The sequence below is a fragment of the Protopterus annectens genome, chromosome 11.part0 (assembly GCF_019279795.1).
Source record: "Protopterus annectens isolate FY-2018-M chromosome 11.part0, PAN1.0, whole genome shotgun sequence".
Taxonomy (NCBI): domain Eukaryota; kingdom Metazoa; phylum Chordata; order Ceratodontiformes; family Protopteridae; genus Protopterus; species Protopterus annectens.
In genome coordinates this window covers 293,044,798-293,069,581 of record NC_056745.1, presented here as the reverse complement: position 1 = coordinate 293,069,581, position 24,784 = coordinate 293,044,798, and the positions used below count along the sequence as shown (strand labels likewise).

The 24,784-nt window shown below is 35.2% G+C and overlaps 1 protein-coding gene across 1 annotated transcript in view; it reads left to right on the top strand.

The window, feature by feature from the left end:
* The window catches only part of SLC17A8 (solute carrier family 17 member 8), a 530,762-nt gene that overhangs the window by 377,041 nt on the left and 128,937 nt on the right, over positions 1-24,784 (top strand). The window contains exons 8-9 of the mRNA XM_044087789.1: positions 4,647-4,796; positions 9,586-9,718. Coding sequence (XP_043943724.1) covers positions 4,647-4,796; positions 9,586-9,718 — 283 coding nt within the window. The remainder of the gene's footprint in view (positions 1-4,646; positions 4,797-9,585; positions 9,719-24,784) is intronic.

The following is a 24,784-nucleotide window of genomic DNA, read 5'->3' as shown; positions in this document are numbered from 1 at the left end:
TTCTGAATATTCTCTGCATTTTACACTTCTGAATATTTACTTAATTTTTAATGCCTTTTCATACTCGACAGGCTCATAATGCTGAGAGCCGACATACTATAAACTTCAGAAGCAAGAGGGAATCTCAAGCATTGCTCTTTCCCTTTAAACTTCTTTTTAAATCCCATCTTGGTGACTTAGCAAACCTACTTCCACACATGAAACACAAGTATTGCTTCCTCTCTTTTAGTTGTTCTTCTTTACCTGATGCAGCAGAATAATTTCCATTCTTAAGATTCTCAGTATAATTAGCCATCTACTTTGTTTGTATATATTGTTGTTTCTCTTTCTGTATAACATCTGATTTCTTTTGTTCTGTACTCATCTAATTTTTTTTTCGAAAATGCAGATTTTATTTTCCTTTTTATGGCTGAAAAAGTACTTTACAGATCAGTCAGTCCACTTAGGTTAATGGAAGAATAAATCAATCAATAAATGACTAAATAAATAATCTACACATACAAAAATGTGAGCCAAATATTTACTGACAATATGATGAATATTGGATATGTCTCAGAAGTGAATACATTCAGGATGGTCTTTTACTGATTTCTAGCAAATTCAGAGACTTTACTGTGTAATACCCTAAACCTCCTTTGAAAGAAATACGGGAATATGCAAATGAATTATTTACAGTCACCCTAACACTATAGCTGCATGACTTTGTTTAAAGCTGAGTAATGTCCAAGCTATTCGCCGGTACTAAATGGATGAACTTATAAAAGGGTGAAACGTGTCATGTCTACAGCTACTGGAGATTTGCTTTATTGGACTGAATCCCTTAATAAAGACTTATAAAAAGTGAAAAGTCAGGGGCATTCAGAAGCCATGTAACATTCAGAAACAGAAGGTTTAAGGTATTTGGCATGACGGGGTCATTTTGATGTTTTTTCTTGTGAGGTTTTGCTGCATGGCATTTTTATTTTTATTTGTATTTATTTTTATACTGATTTATAAGTTTCACAAATATATTAATTGTATTAAAAACAGATACATTCTTGAAAAAAGGAGCTCTTGGATGCTTTTCAGTCAACCAAGGCAGAAAATATGATGGACTACATGTTCTGGCTGTAAGAACAATGATGGAAAATGGTCCTGGACATGTTTTGAAGTTTGTGACCAGACTGACTACATAAATTAGGGATTAAACAATAGTCACATTATATGACTTGCCTAGTGATAAGTCCTGTAGCTGGGTAGCAGCCAATGTAATTATCCCCCGTAAACACTCCCCTGTAACCTTCTACTTCTCTTCTCTCTTCCTTCCCTTCAATAAACAAACCTACTACTTTATCTTCGCCTCTTGGTACATCACTGTACAAACATAACTAGTAAAATATTTCAGCTATGTAACTATTGCACTATTATGTATATAATATGTAATTATGAATGTATCCCTCTGATTAATGTATTTCTATGTATTTCACTTCCCACAGTTTAATGTATGACACTGTAATGCAATAATGTGTGGTACTGATGAATGTAATGTGTGGCACTGTAAAGCAGTAATCTGTGGTACTGATGAATGTATTTCTATATGTGTTCAATATGTAAAATTTCTATTTTCTGTTGGAGCTTTTCTCCTCAGGCCTCTGCTGAAAATGGGCATTTGTAGCCCAGTCAAACAAGCCCGGTCAACAAATGTAAAATAAATAAATAATAAATAAATATAAGGAATATTAGTCACAAATGATATTTCAAATTTATTATGTATAACTTAGCTCAGGCTTCATGATCTTCCTCCTGGCATTAATTATAAATTCAATTAAAAAACTAAACTCTGTAAATCCTATGCATCAACATGAAATGGTATACACATGAAGTAAGGCCCTTTTTGCCACCATATTCCAGAAAAAATCCAGTTCCTGAGTACTACCTGAATCTTTTATTAGCAAATGAATTTCTTTATGACTAATTTAAATTCCTTTCTGAATTTACTACAGAAGGAGTACTCCTGAACAGGTGCAGCTTTTGTTTTGAATAGAGCAGATGTTCATGCCATTTTCTTAGGTTGTGCTTGACTTTTTCTGTTTTATTCTTCAGGAAATTTTCTTTCTTAGTACATGCCAAAGAATGATGGTACAGTGGACTTGAACGAAACTTCTGATGTGTCTGAAATGTTTATATTAAAGTGTACAAAGGGGGCATTAATGCAAGCAATGGCATTCTAAATTCTTGGTTATAGAGAGACTGGTCACAATAAATGACCTATTTGTGCTTTTCACAAGGTCACTGCCTTTCCCCTTAAGTGTTCCCCATTGACTCTGCTGAGTCTTTCTGATTTTCTGATCCTGTCTGTAGCTTCTTTTCCATTCTTCATCCCATAAACGTAAGTTGGAGGGTTGCAGGATCAAGAATATTATGTTCTCGGAGGCGAGGCAGTTTTCATGTGCCCTGCTGTACCCCTGAAACACAAACATTCAGTGATTATCAGTGCATGGAATACATCCAAAATTCAGATGGCATCGCATTGAACACAAAAGATTGAAACTCCAACTGTCCAATTTCTTGGAGCACATTCTGTGCAGGTGGACAATCCTGCCTTGCACCCAACCACACCCCCTGCTAATTATATATGCCAAGTCCAAGATTACACTACAGTGAGAAAAGGGAAAAAAAACAGTCCTATATATCACAATTTTGTTGAATTACTGTTTTTGACCTTTAGAGTTTGATCTAAAGTTGTTGACATTTTGGCCATTCAGCATGGTAAATGTATCCCCAATGCATATGGACCACACTGCTTTACATACATCATAGACTGTCTGCTTGTATTTGAAACCAGACGGGCTAGTTCCCAGGTCACTACCAGAAGATGATGGGAGAATGACAGCTGACTGCTACAGAGTCACCAAATCTCAGTGTTTCAAAAGCTGAGGGACAAATATGCATACTGCTTATTCATAACAGACCAACATAAAAAACAAAGAACAAGAACATAACAAGAATAAACATTAGTAAACACTTTTATTGTGGGGGGCCATGCTCTCTTGCAACTCATGGTGAATTATATCCCTGGTACTTCCAGTTTAATTATTTCCATTTCAAATTCACTGAGACTCCTAGAAGAAACCACTCTCCCCACTTCAATGAGGTAGTTTAATTTAATAGTACTAATAATTATTGAACCATCTTAATGGGTGCTGGAAAGAGAACCCATTGAAAACACAAATAATTGCAAAAGGCTCAGTTTAGATTTACAGAAATTCTACTTTTTAGTTTCTAATTATTTTGAAACCAGTATCTTTAGTTTTGATAGTGTATAGCTTTTGTAACTTGCAGCTCACTGTTTTCCTTTTAGTATTTTATGATTCAGTGAACCAGTGGTCATTTCCCATCCATCTGAAGTAGAGGAACTGCCATCCAGTTGCTTAAACATATTTCTCATTTTGCCTGTCTGAATTCTGAAATGGCAATGGAATCATCACCAGCCTTACAGAGAGACTCCCAATATTATGACACTTCAGTTTGGCTCAGAAAAAGTTTTTCCCCATATAGTAGGGCCATATTAAATTGGAAAAATGTCCTCCTTTTTTTTCTCCTAACACCTATCCAGTCATCTACAAACACTCTGATGTCTAATTCTTCCTGTACTCTCTGACTTTTTTCAGTCCTTGCTCACTTGACATCCAGTAGTTTATTAATTTTCCTAGTCCCATCTCACTTGTTTTCTTAAACTACCTCCTACTGTATCCACACATCACTAATATATTATCAGCCTTCAGCCTGCAAACACATTGTTTTAGAAATTATTTTACCTTTTCCATCCTTATCTAAGTACTGTGCAACTATCCAGTTTATTAAAAATGTGTTACTATTTAGTTCTTAAAATTCTGTATGCCTCTAATGTCGATTGATATTGATAATGTTTTGTCTTACTTAATTTTCTCTTTGCAGAGCTTTTCTCCCCAGTGCTCTGCTAAAAAAGGTCAATTGGCTTAGTCAGATCATCCTTGTCAACAAATGTAAGCACATGCATACATAAATAGATGAATACATAAATAAATATTATTGCATTTTTTTTTGTAAAGGTTTTCTATGCAGTAATTTTATCTGTGTCTTTCAACCTATCTTTCATCAGACCAGTCAACATGAATTTGTAGGTTTGCTTGTCTAACTATAGCTATTCATTTCCTTATTTATTGTATCTGTTTAAATATCTGTCTACCTGTTTATCTGTCTGTTATCTATCACAACATGAAAAATAGTAAAAAGTTACACCCTAAATCTCTCAAAACTCTATAACTCATTTGTACTGGAACGTACAAGATACCACTTAAAGAGCTAGGGATCCATACACACTATGAATAACTAGGTCACATCATCGCATGGCATAAGTCAGGTAAAACTCTAATAACTCTAGTCTGCTAGTGTTTATTTTTTTCTTGTCTGGTTTGTGGGCTGATCTCATCTTTACATATAATGCTGTGTATACTTTATGAGTATTGTGTGATCGATATGTATTAGGAATTGTTTGTTGGTATGTGTTATGTTTCAGACTTAAGTTATTTTAATGCTTTAAGTGCCTACCTCCTACCTCATGCTGTACATGAAAACCAACTTTGGAATACACTGTATTAAGGCACGGGGAAAATTTTTTGTTTTAGAAAATGAAAACACCATGGAAGAAGTTCTTTACATCAATGCCCGTTTACGCAATTATTGTAGCAAATTTTTGCAGAAGTTGGACATTCTATCTACTCCTTATAAGTCAGCCTTCGTACTTTGAGGAGGTATTTGGATTCCCTATTAGCAAGGTAAGTTAGATTACACTTCTCCATATATACTTGGTTCCACTCTTGTTTAGGGGTTCCATAAAAATAAGTGGTTAAAATAAGGTATGGATACTTACATTTCAGAATTATCAGTATGCGTAAATGAAATATATTGCTCTCTTATGATGTGGTCAATAAGACTAATGTTGCAGCAATGTTTGTGTTACAAAGTTAGAATATATTAAGAAGGAAGTTACATTCAGTTTTCTGCTCCATAGATAATTTCCAATTAAAGGTCTCTGAATAAAGTCCAAATAAAATACAATCATTTATGTGTTAGATGTAGCATTTGCTTTAGAAGAACAGTAGTTATTAGGGGCAGTTCTTACAGCCAGTGCTCACAGCAGTGTGTGTGGTGTCACCCTCCACAGGACAGATGTGTCTGAACACACCTGATAAAGCATCACCTCTGTGGCAGGGGCATAGTCGAATGATATTGTGTGGACAGAGACACCATACATGAGCTTCTGCTCATGTTCTAACCTCACATAAAATCATATGGGATGCATGGAATGCCAATCTCTTTTAAGACTAAGGTATGTGTAGCAGTAATTTTCCTTGTTACAGGAATCTTCTACTGGTCATCAAGATGCATGGTGGGTATATCACAAGCATTCAGCTCATGAATATTTACTATTTTCTTGATGCCATGCTGTAGCATGTGGAGGATCATATGTAGTTCTCATAGAGCACAGAGGAGAGAAACACCACTATGCAAGTGTTCTGAGAAATAACCCATTTCCCTGAAGTTCTGGGGGTCATTGACAGCAACCACATTGCAATGCACAGGGTATTATATACAATGTATATTAGTGACATCCTTACAGTTATATCTGGCACATATCAAAGCTATACTAGCTATTTGTACAAGGTGACATTCCACAGGGACATTTTACTAGTGATGTTGGATATGCCTTGGAATATGGCTAATGGCACTGATATACAAGCCACAGAGCATGGCTAAGATGATGTCTAACTCTACACTGCTGCAGAGCTGCAGTACCATCAAGCATATGTCTGAACTGTTGAAATACTACTACTACTGTCTAGATTACTCTGGTGGTGTAGTGCAGTATGCAATGGAGATCTGCAGCAAGTTGTTTGCTGTTTGTGCAGTGCTGTACAACATGGTAACACACAGACAGCTATGGTAGGGGATTGCCACTGGAGGACCAGTCAGACTGGAACCTGTAGTAGAGGAATTGCTGGTTTAGGAGTCCTCCGAGGAGCCAGCCACAAAGGATGACAATAGAGCTTAAGGTGAGTGATACTGCTGACACTAGCAAAGAGGCAGTGTCTTGTCCACAACTATGGCCCAGAATAGGCACAGTAAAGATTAAAACTGAAGCATTCTATACTATATCCAGGCTATGTAGTACAGTGTCTTGACTGGCCAAACTGTGCATCAGACATTGCCTAATACATTTAACACAGCAGGGAAGGCAAGGCACAATTGTGATCTTTTGCACAGCTGGAGAGTGGCACAGTGATAGGAATTGTCATCAGGTATATCAGTGAAGATGGGAATGAAGATGTAGAATGGATTATCTGACCTGGCTGAATGACTGGATGAATCTTGGCACATGGTCTGTGAGAACTTCTCAAGCTCCTGCTGCTACGTTATTGCCATGCTTGTTCCTAGATATGTGAATATACACCTACGTTCAGTGAATTGGCACAAATATATGCATCATCATCTATATCATACCCACAACCATGTGACAGCAGCATTGCAAAAGATAGCATGCCTGCTATATCCCAGTATCACAGGCCACTTCTCAATAATGGTCAATTTGAGCAGCATGGGGACAGACTGTATTGCAACATGCATCCTATCAGCCTTGTAAACTAACCTTACACCGAAAAGCCAAACCAAAGTGTGTTCCACATATGCACTCTAGTTATGAGGTGTCTGCCCACACTCTACTCCATTCACTATATGCCACATCCAAACCTCTGTTGCAGAGTATGTATATTCTAACATGTTGCCTTTCCATCTGAGCTGTTTATCAACTCTTCCTGTCACAAACCCTCAACCATTCATCTGGTAGGCTACTGATGCCTGGACCTGTGCCCTGTCTGCAGTCATGCAGTCATTCACCATTTCACCCCCAAAGCTCCCCATCCCCCTGTCAGAAAGGTGCAGCAGGACAACCACACAATTACAAACTACAACACATATCCATTCAATCTCCCCACCTTTTACAGTCCTCTGTACCCCTACTACATCAGATTTTCATATAGAGCAATATAGTTCCTTTCTTTAGCGAGTGATGTATTGTGAATTTCAGGGATCTCCTGACCCACATTTGGGGAAGATGAAGAGATCAAGGATCTGGGATAGCATCACAAAATGGCTTTGGAGTGTTTTTTCTGTTTATGCCCTAACTATGTCCCCACCCCTGCACACACATGTACTGACTCTAAAACAGAAGTGCAGTGGAGCATGCTGGCATATCATATCACTTCTGCTGTGACTCAGACAATGTCTCATTCACCAGTGACAATGCCCCTTCTATCTCCTCAGCCTCCAATAGAAATCTAGCATGGGGAGTCCTCCTACCAAGTATGAGTATGCACATCCTTGATGACAGTACCTCAGACGCCCAAGTGAATAATTAAGCCAGGGTTGCCTGGACCATAAACAGGGTTTTATTGTTCTATAACACAGAGGTCTGACATCCCACATCCCACAAAACATATATTATTCCTCCCCTTTCTCACACCACACTTCCTTTCCATTTACCATTCTGTGTATTTCCCTTCTTGCTCGCCCCCTTCCTACCTGACCTATGCAGCCATTTCATTCCCATTTAATATATAAATATAGTAGGGAAAATGTTGTGTAGCTCTTATCTGGGGTTTCAGCTGTGCTCCCACCAGCAAGTCATTGCTCATGTGAATATTCATCATTGCAAGCATGCTATCTGCACTCTATTAGGCCCATTTAGTCACATGACCTGCGGTGGTGCTGTCCAAGTCACTGCCTGACTTGTTCTTTTCACCAGTGAATTTACTACTTATCCTGTGCCCATCATGCAGAGTTTCATCCACTGTATGCTTAATCTTTCTTTTCTCCATTAAATTATATAAAGAAATGGGAAGAAGAAACTGTAGTTAGCATATAGTGACAGCTCACTGAAAAAATGTTTTTGAACCATACATGCAACCAGTTTTATCCAAAACTGCAATGTTCCTAAAGGAACTTACATTTTTTGTATGTATAACCATAAACTTATTTTCATATGAATACTAAAGCTCCATCCACCATTGACATTTTGAGATAAACCCCTCTCATACACTCACATTAACTAGGTTAACAAGCTCTAAGGTTACCATACCTAGGTGGCAAGAAATCAATCTCCAGTTTGTTGTAATCTCAGAGTGAGATGACAGCTTTGTCTCAGTTCTCCAAATCAACAACTCCGGCCTTTTGTTTAACTGTGTTTGGCAGCTCCATTTCTAACACGGCCGCTGAGTCATGATACCCAGTGTAATTATAAGCACATATAATGAAGTGCACAAACACCACTTATTGTATTAGTAGTTCAATGAGGTCCTACTAATATCTGGATATAAAGTATGAACTGAGAAATACTATTAGTAGCAATAAGTTCAGTAAGTGATAATTTACTTACTTGTTTGGCATCTACTTCTCTGAAGTACAAACTAATACTAAGGGACTCTGGCTAACAAAGTTCGCAGATGACTGCAAACTGGGAGCCATTATTGAATCCCCAAATGATGTGGATATTCTACAAAAGGGCCTTACAGAAACAAATGCTTGGTGCCAGAGCCATGGGCTCAAGCTGAGTGCCAAGAAATGTATAGTTATCCCCTTTGGGAAAAAACATGTACCCGTGAATTACCACATAGGTGGCAGTACACTAAACACCGAAAGTGTGATAAGAGACTTAGGGACACAGGTGGACAGTGGTCTCACCTTCGATAACCACATTCCCACAACAGTCAGGAAATCCTTCTCTGTGGCACACCTCATCACTAAGGGCTTTTCATCTAGAAAAAAAGGAGTTCATTGTCCCACTGTACTCATCCCTCATTAGACCCATTATAGAATACAACGCCTTTTTTGGTATGTCCCTCTCAAGACTTCTGCAACAACTGGAAAGGCCGCAGAAATACCTCACTAAAAGAATCACAGGCCTAAAGCAGATGCCCTATGCTGACTGTCTAAAAAAACTCCACCTATACTCTGTTGCATATCCTCTACTCAGAGGCGATCTCTGCTTAACATACAAGGTCATGTCAAACCCAGAGCTGTTGGACATGCTACACTTAAAGAAATTCCAATCCCTCAGACACATGCTCCAGGGATCTAAACCTTGTCATCACAATGAACAAAACATGCTGGAGGGATAGGTTTCTGACCCAGAGACTCCCAATACTCTGGGAATAGACTGCCCATACATGTCAAGCAGAACTCCTCTTTGGCCCTCTTCAAAAGCAACCTTGATGACTGGATGGGAGATAGGAAATTCACCCCGGGGATCACATCAGTCGCCCTGCTAGACAGGGGTCCAGGGAAGTAAATACTGCGGGAAGAAATAGCCAGGGAATTGTTATGGCTAGGCTTGTATAAGCCCTAGGGCCGATAGCCTAGCACCAACCTATGAACCTATGAACCTAAAACATTTAGTCTGCTTGGGTTTAGAATTTATTCTATGATAAAATGACAGAACAATTTATTAATTACTGTAATATCACAGTTTTCTAATCGTACATATGCACTAATTCCTTTCTGCAATTATAGGTTGGGCTTTTGTCTGCTGTTCCACACATGGTGATGACTATTATTGTACCAATCGGAGGACAGCTAGCAGATTTTCTGAGAAGTAGAAAGATTATGTCCACAACCACTGTCCGAAAAATTATGAATTGTGGTGGTATGTGATTTTGTATTGTTTCACTTGGATATAAATTTATTTAAAGAAGTAAATCACTAAAAATGTGTACGCAATCACGCTTATTGTACAGTGGACATGAAATTTAAATGTACTTACAAGAATCTGACTCAGTTAAGCAGTAAAGTGATGTTTTGTTCATCTGTACCAGTTTAACTCTCATTTTAGAGCATTAAGATTAAGGTTCCTTATGACAACTTTGACATTAATTACTTGTTTGCATCTTCTCCTGTGCATTTGCTAAATGTCTGAGTAACTCTAAGTAACTAAACCTTCTGTTACTCCTTTGCATGTTTAACAAAGACTGTTGTGCAACAGGGATACATATATTTGCTGAACGTAAATGTTTTTGAACTTTTGTATTCAGTTTTAATTTCTCTTACATATCAAATACTGCTCTAATACTAGCCACAATATATAAGAAAACAAAAATCAAGTTAGAACTTTATGATAATAAACTTTTACCTGTTAATCACTGCATTCTTCATAGTTCACACAGATCTACATATTGAATTGTTTTGCTTGTCTGCATTGTCTGGAATGGTTGGGCAGGGGGATAAATCAAATTGGTTCTAGTATAAGCGTTCATGACCCAAATCCTCAAAAGCCAGTATTTTGAAGCCAGGGACTTGAGCTGCTTGTCACTTGCAACTGTGGGGAAGGAGTGCTGCTCATGCATGAACTTGAATATGAGTTAGCAACTGTGAGGAAGGAAAAGTGGAAGTGGGAGGAAGTGTTAGGAATAGAGAGCAGGAAGGGAGTTTTAGGGTTAAGGAGGGTTCAAAGAATTTAGGTTTAGAGAGGGAATTGAAACATATGAACACCTGTAGCAGAAACATAGCTGGTTTAACCAGTGCACTGGGCTGATACTGTGAACTCCAGGGCTGATGTTAGCATTTTGGGGGCCCTCAGCAGATGTCAAGCTGGGGGCCCCCTAGGCACTTCCAGTCTATGTATCACCCTGTCACTGCCAGCCTTCCTAAGCAGCCTTTTAGTTCATGCTGCAAACCTTTAGAAGTAGTATGCACTGTCTGACATTTAGCTACAATATTCTTACATTACAAGACTTGTGTACTACACTGTGTTGGCCCATCTCACAAAAAGGGACATTTACAGTTACTGGTATTTAGTTGCAGCAATGATATATTGCAGCAACTCTATGTACAGGTCTGGACTTAAGTGAAATGGTGCCCTAGGCCTACTGTTTCAGACCTTCCCCATACACACAATAGCCTCCAGTCTCTCCCCCCTCCCCATCGTGGGCTCCCCATACCATGCACATTACATTTTTTCTTCCTTTTCTCACATTTTGCCTTACTTTTTAACATTTTCAAGAAGCTATAACTTTCTACATGCTCTGAAGTGCATTTTAAAGTTTTTTTTTCTTTTTACACACCTTTCCATCCAATAATGGCTTGAACAGAAATTATGATTAAGTAAAAAAATTGTGTTGCTGTTCAGCTTTAGTTTTCATTGCATCCTTTCAACATACAGTTCCTGAGCACAGACAGTACCGTAATAACCATTTAGGAAATAAGATAAGAATTTCAGTTTTATGGGTTTTTTTTTCTTTCAAGGAAGACATAATTTGTACTCAAGGCAAAGATGACAAAACAGTAGCTCACAATAAACTAACAACTTTGTTGTCTGGATACACAGGTCCTATCTGGGAACTGCCTGCCTTCCAATTCCCCCCAAAAGACTGTTTATACATCCCTCTGGTGTTAGACTGGGATGAAGGCAGAGGTTCAAATTGCCACAGTCGTGTATTTCAAGGAACTGCTGATACACATATACATAGTAGGTCTCCTCACTCTTCAACCCAAACTGTCAAAGGCAGCTACCTTTATATGTCCTAAGTGTGATTGTGAGAGTGAAAACATAATGATTATAGTAATGTATTCTACTTTGATGTTCCTACATAAGCTGTAGTAATCTTCTTTGTACACCCTGAGGTATGTGAAAAAAGTAAAAGAAACAATTACCACACTCTCCTCAGTCCAAACACAAGTTTTAATGACCTCATATGCACACCTCTGAGATTTGACTGTGAGGAAAAACACCACAACCCCCCCTCCCCATATAACCTACAGCAGCTTTCTGTACACACACATCCAAACGAGGCTGGTTTTAGAATGGGTGCAGTTGAGAGCAGAGGCCATTATCAGCTTTATCCTAATAGAGTTATATCACAGCCCAGCTCAGGTTAAAGAGCATAATCAGAAAAAAAATATATATATTTTTTCACCTCATTTTTCCTCAAACAACAGTGTTTGTGGGGTCCCCACACAGTCAATGGTGATTAAGAGAGCCCTCTGTATCCATTTATACAGTCTGGGGAGTAGGGATCCCACAGAGTCTTAGAAGATCTAAGTGTCTGAATGTTCTGGAATACATTTTATGACTTACTTTTGAAATATAATTTCTTGTTTGCTACAGTTTTTACTGACACTCAGAAGAATAATGTATGCGTCCTGGCATTATTGCGTATGTGCAAAGATAAAACTCACTAACATTTTCACAAACACACACACACATTATATATTATTTCAGCAATACATTGTGCAACACTGGTACCAGCACATCAGATCAGTGACTGCTAAGCAGTCGTCAAACAGCAGCAGGGATGGCTCACTTTTATTTACCTCAGTGAGGAGTAATGCAAACCTGTCACTGTCCCTGATTTCACAGACCTTCCCTGATTTTACACATAATTTTGTTGTCCTTTGTAACAAGTTTGATTTGCTTGTAAATCATTCGGGATTACAGACAGTCAATAAATCCAGACATTAGAGTTTTATAGTTAATGTCCAAAAAAAATGTTGATACAAAATGTGTTATTCTATTATCTTTTTCATTGAATCAGAGTAATATTTAAAATTTGTTTCTGATTTTGAGCCTTTATTCTGCTATTATTGGTATTGCGCTGAATTCTTCAGTGAAGACGTTGAGAGTTACAGTATCTGTTATTCTGCAAGTATTTATAAAACTCCCTAAAAGAGAAAACCATCCCTGAAGATCAGAAGTATTAGCTCTTCTTAAAACCAAGGTATGCATTGACACTGGTCACACTGGGCTGCTGATCTCTCTAGTGGTTACCTTGCTTATGTTCATTATCAGCTTTATCCTAACTGGGTCATAGCACAGCCTGTTCAGGTTAAACAGAATAATCATGAAATTAATACATTTTTCTCCTCATTTTCCTCAACCAGCAGCAGCTTTTGTGGGGCTCTCACACAGTGAAAGATGATTAAGGGAGCCCCCTTGCAACCACATGTATTGCAGGTACCTAAAGCGGGCTATGCTGTTACTTTTAGTGTAGAAAATGTCCACCAGCAGGGTTTAACTAAGCCATGGACACTATGTTAGTGGTAAAATATTTAATGGAATTGTGAAAGCCCTTGCTTGATAAAACATTATTACTATAAGCAAAGATATTTTTGAATTTTAAAGGAGATATAAGAAAGCATTATTACTCACCTGGTTTATTAAGTATACAAGATTGATGTCCTAGCTTTTTTTGGTTTGACAGGCATGTTACAAAATATCAAGATAAGATAACTTTCTAGCAACCACAGGGTTCGCTGGTACCTAAAGCCAGCTATGGTGAACCCGCACCCCACCTCAGCTCTTCAGTGAGGAACAAAACAAAAAAAAAAAACTTCACTGCCATACATTGTAATTGAGTGCCTTATTACAGTTAGATCTATGCCCTGCCCCCAATTCTTCCATTGAAGAGCAAAAATAAATAAATAAAAAAATAATAAAGAAACTGGCACACTGCCTGCCCCAGCCATTCAGGTCCTGCTTCAGTGCCCTGCCCCCAATTCAAAATAATGTGAGGTGACAGACTGGGCCTGTCTATATTTTTTTTACTACAATTTTATTTCTGAAATGTGAATATTGAAGTGCTCATGTACAGAGCTAGTATACTTGTATAGTTTCTGAATGACACCAATTTATTCTGATATAAAATAAATCTATAGGTTGGACACTTGATTGCTTTTAATTGTTTGTGCAGTATTCAAAGTTAGATTCCAGACATCCTCAACATGAAATTCCAGAGTTCTTAATCAAACAAACTTGTAACATTTCTAAATTGATCTTCTTGGGGAATCTTTTTATTCATTCAAGGCTCACTGGTGTGCAATGCATACTACTAAATTGTAATGCCTCAACTACAGTGAGGGCAGTTTGCAGTTGTGCAAGAAGAGTGTTAATAATATTTAAGAAGGTGGTATATTTGTGGTATAAGGGGCATTGCCTCTTAAAGAACATGGTAGTCAGTAATTTTCTTTCTTTGACATTTTGATTTTGTATGTCTCACTAAAATAATATCTGTAAATGTGGTTGGCAGACAGTTGGGCCAGTTCATCTCACGGTTAGGCTGCATGCACTTCAAGTAAATGTCTTTTAATGTTACCATTTAAAAGTTTTTTTAAAGAATTTAATCAAACTGGAACAGCAATTAAAAACTGTACAATAAACATAATGTTAGTAAATGTACAAAAAGAAAACAGTGTAAAAAACTTCTCTGTGTGGAAGATTTTCAATCCATATATATATATATATATATATATATATATATATATATAGTTAATCACTGTATATTAAACAGATCAGATAATGGTAGTAGAAGTAATGAACTTAAACTCATCCTAAGTCAAAACAATAATGAAAAATATATAATTTGAAATATTATTCAGAATTACTAAGAATTCAAAAGTAATTCAAGCAGGGTAGACAGTCTGTTTCCAGTCAAAAATCAAGACTTTTTGGAGGGCGGAGCCTGAATGGCTAACTGAAAGCAGCAGTATTTTAGAGCTCCATGTAACTAGTTAAATAAGACAGGAAAAAATATTCTTTTTTTTTTCTTCAAAGTATAAAATCTGATAGATAAAGGACTAATTTATATAATTAGAAACTTTGGTGAAGTTTTACAAATAATTTCATGTCAAAAAGCTTGGAGATATATTCACTTGTCAAAATGAGCAACTCAAAGAATTCTCACCAGGATGTTGGCTTAAAGAAGGAACTACAACAGATGGCATCTACCCTGTAGGAGTTGTCTTTGAAGATGGATGATTTTAAAGAGAACCTGGAAAATCTTAAAACAAGTAGTCAAAAACAGGCTGACACCCTCAAGGAAATGCTATAACAACACTAGACAAGGATAACAGGAATGGAGGTTTCTCTAAATGACTTAGAAAGCAGACTTAAGGAAGAGGAAACAGAAAGAAATGCTTCTTAAACAAAACACTTGGTTGGTTAATAACGTAGATGACTTGGAAAATAGGGAGAGAATAAATAACATCAGGATTTCTGGATTACCTGAAAACACAGAAGGTGAGGATATTATTTCCTTTTTATCAAGCTGGATCCCTGACTTTTTAAATTTAATAGAAGGACTTTCCTTTGGCATTGAAAGGGCACACAGAGCTCTTGGGAAACCTGCCACTAACTCAAACTCTCCTCCTAGGTCAATAATTATCAAATTTCTTTCATACTTGGACAAGGAACTGATTTTAAGATCTGCTTGGAGGAAGGCACCTCTAAAATATAAACAGAGCCTGATAAGATTTGATGATGACTATTCATCTAGAATAATGGAACAAAGGAAAAAAGTGTGGCCAATGATAAAGTTTCTGAAACAAAATAACATCAAGGCGCAACTTGTATATCCAGCTAAGATAAGAATACTGTATGCCAACGAGATGAGGACTTTTATTGACTTAGAGGAAGCTCTTCATTTATTAAAACATTAATAATATTGTGATTACTTTACCGGAAGATATGGATTGGATGTCACCTTCTCTCAAGAGAACAAAAGAAACAAATGTCTAGACAGATGTAAAAAAGAAGAAGCAAAAGACTGATACTGTTACAGCCAAATCTCTCAAAGCATCTACTATGATATGAATTGTTTTAACATTACTTTAAAGGACCAATTTTACTGCTTGGAATTTTAAAACAAAGGTAAATAACTACTGGAATCTTTATATTTTTTGAAAACTGGGTACTTTTCTTTCACAGAAGGAGGGTTATATAGCACATAAAATATTTATACTATAAATCAACATACATAGTATATGTGTATTTTCTGTTAATTTTTTTATTTTCTTTCTCTGTTCTCTCTTTTCTCATTATTTATTTTAACTGCATCTTGTCTCCATTTCTAAATTCTCTCCTATTTACTATACTAATATAGTCTGCATATATTTAATAACTCACTATCTATACATAGATAAATAATAGTATAAAATAATCTAGTTTTAAGGTAGACTAATTGGAATAGTGAACTTAATTAATTATTACAATATTTATTAGATTAACGATAGTCACTGTTATACTTATTGGGATTGGGGACATGTTCATGATTAACTCTGAAATGTTCCATTCATGTACATATGTCCTTTGAATTATTTCCTTTTAGTATTAACAAATACATAAAAAAGGAGGGGAAAATGTACTGTTTGTTAAGAGAAGTGAAGCTTTCTTCACATTCTATTTGTGTTGCCATAGCAACAGTAAACAATTGCTGGAGTTTCTAAGGACACTGTGAATCTGTGAAGTGCATTTAGCCTCACAGATAACAAATAATAAGGAAAAGTAATGTTTAGTTATTAAAATGAAAAACAATCTAAACAAGGTAAAATAAATACATAATAGGATTATTTGTAAATATTTTATGATTTATCCTCATAGGATTACATATTCCTGGAAACACAACTGAAATGTTCTCAAACTACATGTGCACTGAAATGTAGCTACTTTATTAAAAAGTATTACTCACTTTAACATGCTGATTTCACAAGCTGTCTGCACTGTAAAAGTTACATTTTATATGTTACTTGAAAATGTCAGTCTCTAGAACATATGAAAATATACATATTACTTTTTGCAACATGTTATCTTTGCACTTATCTCACACTCTGTACAAACTCACTTGGCAACTGATGGCTATTCATTTAAAATATCAGTTTAAATATTAAATGTGCCCTTGAAATGCTATTGACATTTTGACAAAATATAATCTGAACTGTAAAATGAATGACTTGAAAGAAGTGAAGTAATGCATAGATTTCAAAGACAGTTCTTGACACTACAGTAAAAGTAAAACTATATATTCATAAGGAAGTATTGAAATGTTTTAGTCTTCCAGTTAAAATAGCTTACTGTCAACATTTTGCGATATCAGAAAGTTTGAAGAGCTAAGAAATTACTATTCTTTGTCTTTATAATGATTATTAGACAGATGTTAGACTCTGCTTAGTTTAATGAATTGGGACATATGTTTATGTGGAAAAGTGGACTCAATTACTCACATTGGACTACACATTCCTGGATAATCAACTGAAATGTCCCCAAATTACTTGTGAATTTAAATGAAACTGCCTAATTAGTAAGCATAATTTACTTTAACAACCTGAATCCATAAGCTATCTGCTCCATATATGCTACATTATATATGTCACTTGCATATGACAGTCTCTAGACCACACGAAAAAATACATATTATTTTTGCAAAATGTTATATTTGCACTAATCTTACATTCTAAACTAACTCAATTGGCAACCGACAAGTTATTTATTTGAAACATCAGTCTAAATATTAATTGTGCCCTTGAAATATTGTTGCCGTTTTGAAAACAAAACCTCAACTGAAAAAGGAATGATTTAAAGAAGTGAAGTATTGTACAGATTTCAAAGACAGCTATTGACACTACAATATAAGTAGAAATGTATACATGCAAGGAAAAATTTAAATGCTTTATACTTTTAGTTAAAATAGCTTATTGTTAACTTTTTGCTTTATCAGAAAATTTAAAGAGCTAGGAAATTATTTCTAATTTGTCTTTATAATGTTTACTAAAGAGATGTTAGTCACTGATTTGTTTAATGGATTGTGAGTCATGTACAAGATAGACTACTGAATACTATTTCTGTTTACCTATGTTTGCTGAATTTCTTTTATTAGTACTAATTTAAAACAAGGGAAAGAAAGAGAAGGGAAATCTCAGTTTTTGGTCAAGGGAGGAGAGGCTTAAGAGTATTCTAACTGCCCCGAGAACTCTCTAAGATGCTCTAAATACTATTTGATTAATACTTATCTAAGGTAAGTCTTGATTACCATATAGGTACCGTCACATTCATTCTAGACCTGATGTGATTACACATTCAGGAAGCAGGAGGTGCCATATGCAGGATGGGAATTGTCAGGGTGATCATAGTCCATTCTTAGACTCTGCTTTGTAAATCTGTAAATATGTAAAAGCACTGCGTACTAAAATGTAGGGCACCTCTACTCTGAGTCAGGATACCACTGATAAGCCATGTCTTTTCATAAGTGTAAGTTGAAGTTGGTGAGCTGAAGAGTGGGAAAGTAAAGGAAGACAGTATACCTACAGTAAATTCATATTTCATTGGTAGTCACTCATTGTCTCCTGTAGAGTCCTTTTAGTCAAATTATTTTAGTAATAATATATTTGTTGTTGGCTTATTTAGTATATGCTCCTCTGTTGCATTTAATTTATTAAAAATGACATATCTGACATGTTTGGGATCTCTTAAGGGTAACTAAATATTGGATATTTTCTAAGTCAACATAATAATTGTTTACACTACTAACATTCCATCCTGATATATAAAATAATTTTGTTGTTGTTGTGTCTTTTGGCTTTTCCCGGTTAGGGGTTACCACAGCGGAACTCCGGTCCGCTAATGATTGGCAGTAGATTTTTACATGCCGAGTTGCCAGCTCTGACACACAATCTTCAACGAAGGTATGCCCATTCATGCATGTCTCCACACAGAAAACGCTCTAGCTGAGAATCAAACAGGACAACGTCATACTGTGAGGCGACAATGCTACCGCATGGAACAATAATAGAATAATATAGAATTTCATATCTCTTTTAAGAAAATTCTCCATATAATAATTTAACACATGGAGCTCAGTTGATATTGTTGGTTAAAGGTATGAGTGATAATCTAATAGATATATCTTTATCTATTGGATTAGGAATGACTTTCATTCCATGTTTAATGGGAAATTCATATTACTTGTATTTGATACTTTAGAATTAATGTTTTATAGAAGTACTTCTTTAAAGCCTGACCAGAATTTTACCCTACTTATATTTAAAGAAGAAAAAACATTAAATTACACTCCCAAGTTTACACACATAAAAATAATACCCAATGTTATCAGAGAATATGGTATAACTGCTATAATCAAAATGAAAAAAAATAAAAGAAGCAAAAAGTTTCTTCCAACAATAACCTGAAATGGATTTAACATTCTTATCATTAAATACTAATGGCTTAAATAATGCAAATAAAAGATCAAACTTACTAAAATATTTAAATCTAAATAAGGCACAAGTAGTATTTTTTCCAGGAAACACATTTTAAGACTAATGATAGCTGTATTTGGAACCCTAAGGACTATACAGTCTTAGCTCAATCCTTCTATAGAACAAAGACAAAGGAAGTATCAATTCCCTGGAAGAAAAATATAATCACTCCAAAAATTATTTATAAATATGAAGACAAAGAAGATCTACTAGCATTTGTTATAATTCAATTTAATAACAGAATACGGACCTTAGCTAATCTCTATTGGTTCCCAGGAATTGGAGCAGGAATAGTTAAAAAACACCTAGATTTTATTTCCAACAATTATAATGGAAATCTTATACTGGGAGGAGACTTTAATTGTACCTTAAGAGCTTCTGAAACCACCAAGAAGTCTTTTTGCATAGCAACTATTTCAAAATCCTTAAAAAATGGATTGATTAATTTCATTTAATTGACACTTTTAAAGTAAAAGATGATAAATCCTTATTATTTTCCCATAAAGACCATAGATTTGGAACACAAACCAGAATAGACAAATTACTCGTAGTTCAAGATTTACAAACAAAAATCCTCAACTTCTCAATAGTTCCATGCCCCTTCTCAAGTCATGACTCTCTGATAATAAAGCTCCAAATGGAGTTTACACCTTTAATCCTCTCAACTAGAATTCCATCATATATCACGAAAATTAAAGAATTCAGACCGTGGATGTTGTCAGAACTACAATTATTTCTTGAAATTAATAATACAACAGAAATCAGTAGAGTCATGGTTTGGGACTCATTAAAATCGTATTTATTTGGTAAGACCCTTAGTTGGTAGAAAAACAAAGATAGAGAGTGGGAATCTGAATCATTAGACTTGCAAACCAGACTCTTGACAGCAAAATCTAAAAAAAAAATCAGAATTGTCCAGAAGTCAAAAAAGAAATAAAGGAATTAAATTAAAAATATAATGAAATTCTAGCACACAAAACTTGTCTAGCCTTGGAAAAATCTAAAATAAACTCATTAGCTACCTCCCCCAGATATCTACATAACTTACCTACAAGAATTAAAATACAATCTAAAGCAAATAACATTAGTAGTATATATCATGAAAAGAAAGGGAAAAAAGTATCAGATATAGGAGACATCCTTGAAGCATTTTGGTTCCATTATATGGAACACTTCAAAAAAGAAGATTTAGATACCAACCAAATAAACTTAGATACAAACCTTATCAATATAAAAAAATTCCTGAAAACTTAAAACTAGACCTCCAAAAACCTATATCCTACAAAGAAATTGTTGACAAGATAAAAGAAAGTAAATCTAACAAAGCTCCAGGGATAGATGGTATAATTACGGAAATTTACAAACTCTTCCCTTCAACAGTAATCTCCCTTTTTTATAAAACTTTGCTAGAAGTCCAGTCAGAAGCAAAAATACCACCCTCATGGAAATATTCTGTCATAACACCAATTCTAAAAGATAATAAACCATCAGACCTTTGCACCTCATACAGACCTATATCATTACTGAATAATGATTACAAAATATTCATGTCAATACTAGCTAACAGAATGAAAATACCACTTTCAAAGACAATTAATAATGATCAAACAGGATTTTTATATAACAGGCACACACATGATAATATTAAAAGGATACTTAATCTTATAGATTATGTGAATAAAGAAGATAGAGAAACTCTTGTAATCGGATTAGACATAGAAAAAAAAACTTTGATTCCCTCAAATGGGGATATCTATTTAAAACTTTAGCATTATTTGAATTTCCTCCTCCCTTCATCTTATTGCTACAAAACATATATATTAATAACTTAGCATACATTAAATTAGGTCCTTTCACCTCAGAATCCATCCATATAACAAAAGGTACTAAACAAGGATGCTCCCTTTCTCCTATTTTATTTGCTTTGGCTATAGAAACACTTGCAGAAATAATATGCAATAATGCAGGAATAAAAGGAATAGAAGTCTATGACCAGTACATATCTAAAATAATGAATTTTGCTGATGATATTTTATTAACCCTATCAAACTCCAGAGAGTCATTAGAAGAGCTAGAAGAAGTAATGGAGAAATTTTATAAGATTTCAGGTCTACACTTTAATAGATCAAAATTAAAATTTCTATTTTTAAATAAGAAAAAAGAACTACAAGTTACAGATAAATCCATCATAGGAAAACAAGAACTTACGCTAAATTATTTAGGAATAGTGTTCAGCGAAAATATAAACGAAACAATATTAATATATTATAAAAACATTATTGAAACAATAAAAATATATATATAGAAAAGTGGAACAAAATTATATTAACTTTTGAAGACAGATTGCAATTAATAATAATGGTCTTATTGCCAAAAATGCTATACGTAGCATTAGCAATACAGTTAATTCCTGAAAGATGCATTCTTAAAGAAATAAACTCATGTTTAATAAAATTTTTATGGTATCCCAAAAATAATAGAGTTGCTCTAACTCATCACGTTAGACCCTGGAAACAAGGAGGATTGAACTTCCCAGAAATAGAAACATATATAAAAGCATCTGTGCTTAAAACTACAATAGACTGGACAAACCCAAATTATTTTGCCAACTGGAAAGAATTAACAACAGGTATATTAACAAATTAATTTAATCTGTTAAAAAATTATTAATAGTAGACAAATCAAACAAACCCTGGCACATACTATGCATAAGTATACAATATAATATAACAAAACCTTCTAAAACAACACTGATTAATCATTACATCAATTCCTTTAGGAAACGTATCAATGCAAACATAGATCCCTTTTAACCCAATTTACCATCACTAAGAACTTTCCTCACAAAATATATAGGGAAACAATAACCTCCTGGGAACAAAATGGATTCTTATGCTGGTTTCAATGTGTAAATAAATTAAATGTTTTAGATATACATATGATAAAAACTGCTTACAATATTCCAACACAGGACTGGTTAACCTTACAAAGCATTTTAATGTACACTCAAGATTTATGCAGATTAATTAATAATTCCTCATTTAAAGATATTCCAAATCTAATAAGTTTTCTGTATGAATTTATATATATTTGTGAAAAGAAAAATTCCATTTCAAATCTATATAAAGAGTTAATAACATATAAAACAATTCCCAAACCATCATACTGGCAGTTCTTAACAAAAGGTCAGTCATTGCAGTTAACAGAAGAAATTAAAACTAACATCTTACTATCAGTTAATTACACCTCTAACACACAGTACTGGAAAATATTTAACTGGAAATACTTACATAGAGCATTTTAACACCAGATAGAATTACAAAGATCAGTACTACTACAAATGGTTTTTGCTGGAGGTGTGAAAATTTAAATAAAGCAGACTGGATTCATATTTTTTATGAATGTAATAAAATTAAATCATATTGGAATGGAATCAATCATTTTTTACAAGCTTTATTTAATGAATCCTTTGCCTTAACTAAAGTATTGTTAATTCTAAATGTAAATGAAGGTCCCTAACTAAATAAGACAAATATGTATTTGTTATGGACAATACTTGTTATATCTAGGAAATGCGTAACCAGAAGGTGGAATTCAAATACACCCCTGACCTTGGAAGAATTCTACACTTTACTGAAGACAACTGCATTGATGGAAATAAAAATCAAAGAACTACGAATCTATCCCAGGCCATTGGTAAATAATCCCTGGAAGAAAGTTATATTTTTGTTGGACACTCTGTGATAATCAATATTGTATCTCTGATAACTGATCTGTTAATTCTATATTTAATAACATACAGTGTATATAATTGAAAGTCAGGCTATTGTAAATATTGTATATAGTTGTTTAAAATGATATTTAAAAATATTATGTAAATGTTATTTTTATTGAAAATAAAAAAAAATATTTAAAAAAAAAAATCAAGACTTTAACAGCACACTCAGTCATTTTTCTCTCCTGCATCATATCACGCGATGGTTCCATTACCTTAACCAACTGGTTAATTTGTTTTGTAAGTGAAAGGAGCCAGGTGTCATTACACTAGACAGGAGTCCTGCAGCTCATTCATTCCTGCCCAGGTGCATAATTCACCCATATGTTCCCCCTTTGGTAACAGTCAGGTGGTAGAGAGTGGGCCATCTTTCAAGTATGACAGAAAAGCCTACCTTCCCCCTTTCAGCTTCCCCTTTCCTGTGGTGGTTATATCAAGCATCATTTACATGTCACCTTGCTGCAGAAAGCATGCCTCTACACATTGGCTTTCCCAGTCAACACAGAGGCAGAATGTTTTCATCAGGCATCTGCTGCATGGGTGTAGCACCTACAGATCACATGGGACATCACCCAGACCCACCCCCTCCTACCAGGATGGGTGAACCTGCAACTTCAACTCACTCCCATCCTGTCAGTCCAGCCCTTCTAGCTCCTGAGTCACTAATCACAATGGGGGTCATTGTGATTCTAATCAGGTATTTAGTTATCTATGCCTCAGAGAGGGGTCTACACCAGTCATTATTGTCCAAGTAGAATAAGAGCACAGACTAAACATTCATCACATTTCAGAGTTAGTATTTTATCCTCTTGCAGCATTTTAAGTTTAATAATATAACAGTGCAGGTCTGAAGTGAGGTCAGTAGGAATGACTTTCCAAAATTTCAAAAATAACAGCTTCCACCACAATATCACAGTACTATTCAGGTTGTGTGAGGTATTATAAATCCGAAGTAACCAGAACTTAGTGTCCCTTAGGGCAGGACAGCAGCTCTAACTGCAAATGTGGCAACACAATGACCTGTTAGCCATACTTGTCATCAATACAGTTCCAAAGCATGTCATAGTAGTCAGTGACTAGATGTTGGCATCTCTGAGCTATTAATGTATATAAAATGAGGGGGTGGGGGGGCACAGTCAAAATGCAGCTTTTTGAAAAAAGAAATGGCAGAGAACTACTAAAGGTTAACTGCAACTAAAAATAACATTATCCCATTCATTCTCACTAACAGAGGAGCTTAATCTTCTTTCCATTTTTTGCAGTCTTTATCAAAAAGCTGCAACAGTAAAACCAGGATTAAGATGTTCTGCTAGACTATTGTTAGAAAGAATGATAGGTTTACTAGTATTCCTTAAATGAAGACAACTCTCTGCTTAATTGTAGCAACGAAGTCCCATGGTATAAAGAATAGCACATAGCACAGGAAGTCCACAAGAGATGAAAACCTGCATTATATCTATGGCTGCCACTCAATTTATGCCATGTCTTTTATACAGAACAAGCATCCAGTTTTAACAGTGAAATGATTGCCTTCACTTAGGAGTGCCCACTTAGACTGGAATGTCAACAGATGAAGTATATTAATGAAGCTGCCTCATCACCTGAAACAGCTTTCCCCATTACTGTGGTGACCTCACCAGATAGGGAAACCCCAGTTACGACTTATCAGTGGGACCATCTACATAGATTGAGACAGCCCATGTCATTGTAGTAGTAGACTGTACCATTGCAAGTGATTAGCGTAGAGAACCAAGACTATGCTGACAAATAAAACAAAGCCAGTAGCCTACAAAACACAAACAAAAGCAATATTATGTAAGACCACTTCCCCCAATGAATACAAAAATATAAAAAAAATGTATAAAGTTCCTCAGTATCACATGAGTATAGTTGTGAACCAAATGAAGTATGTCACAC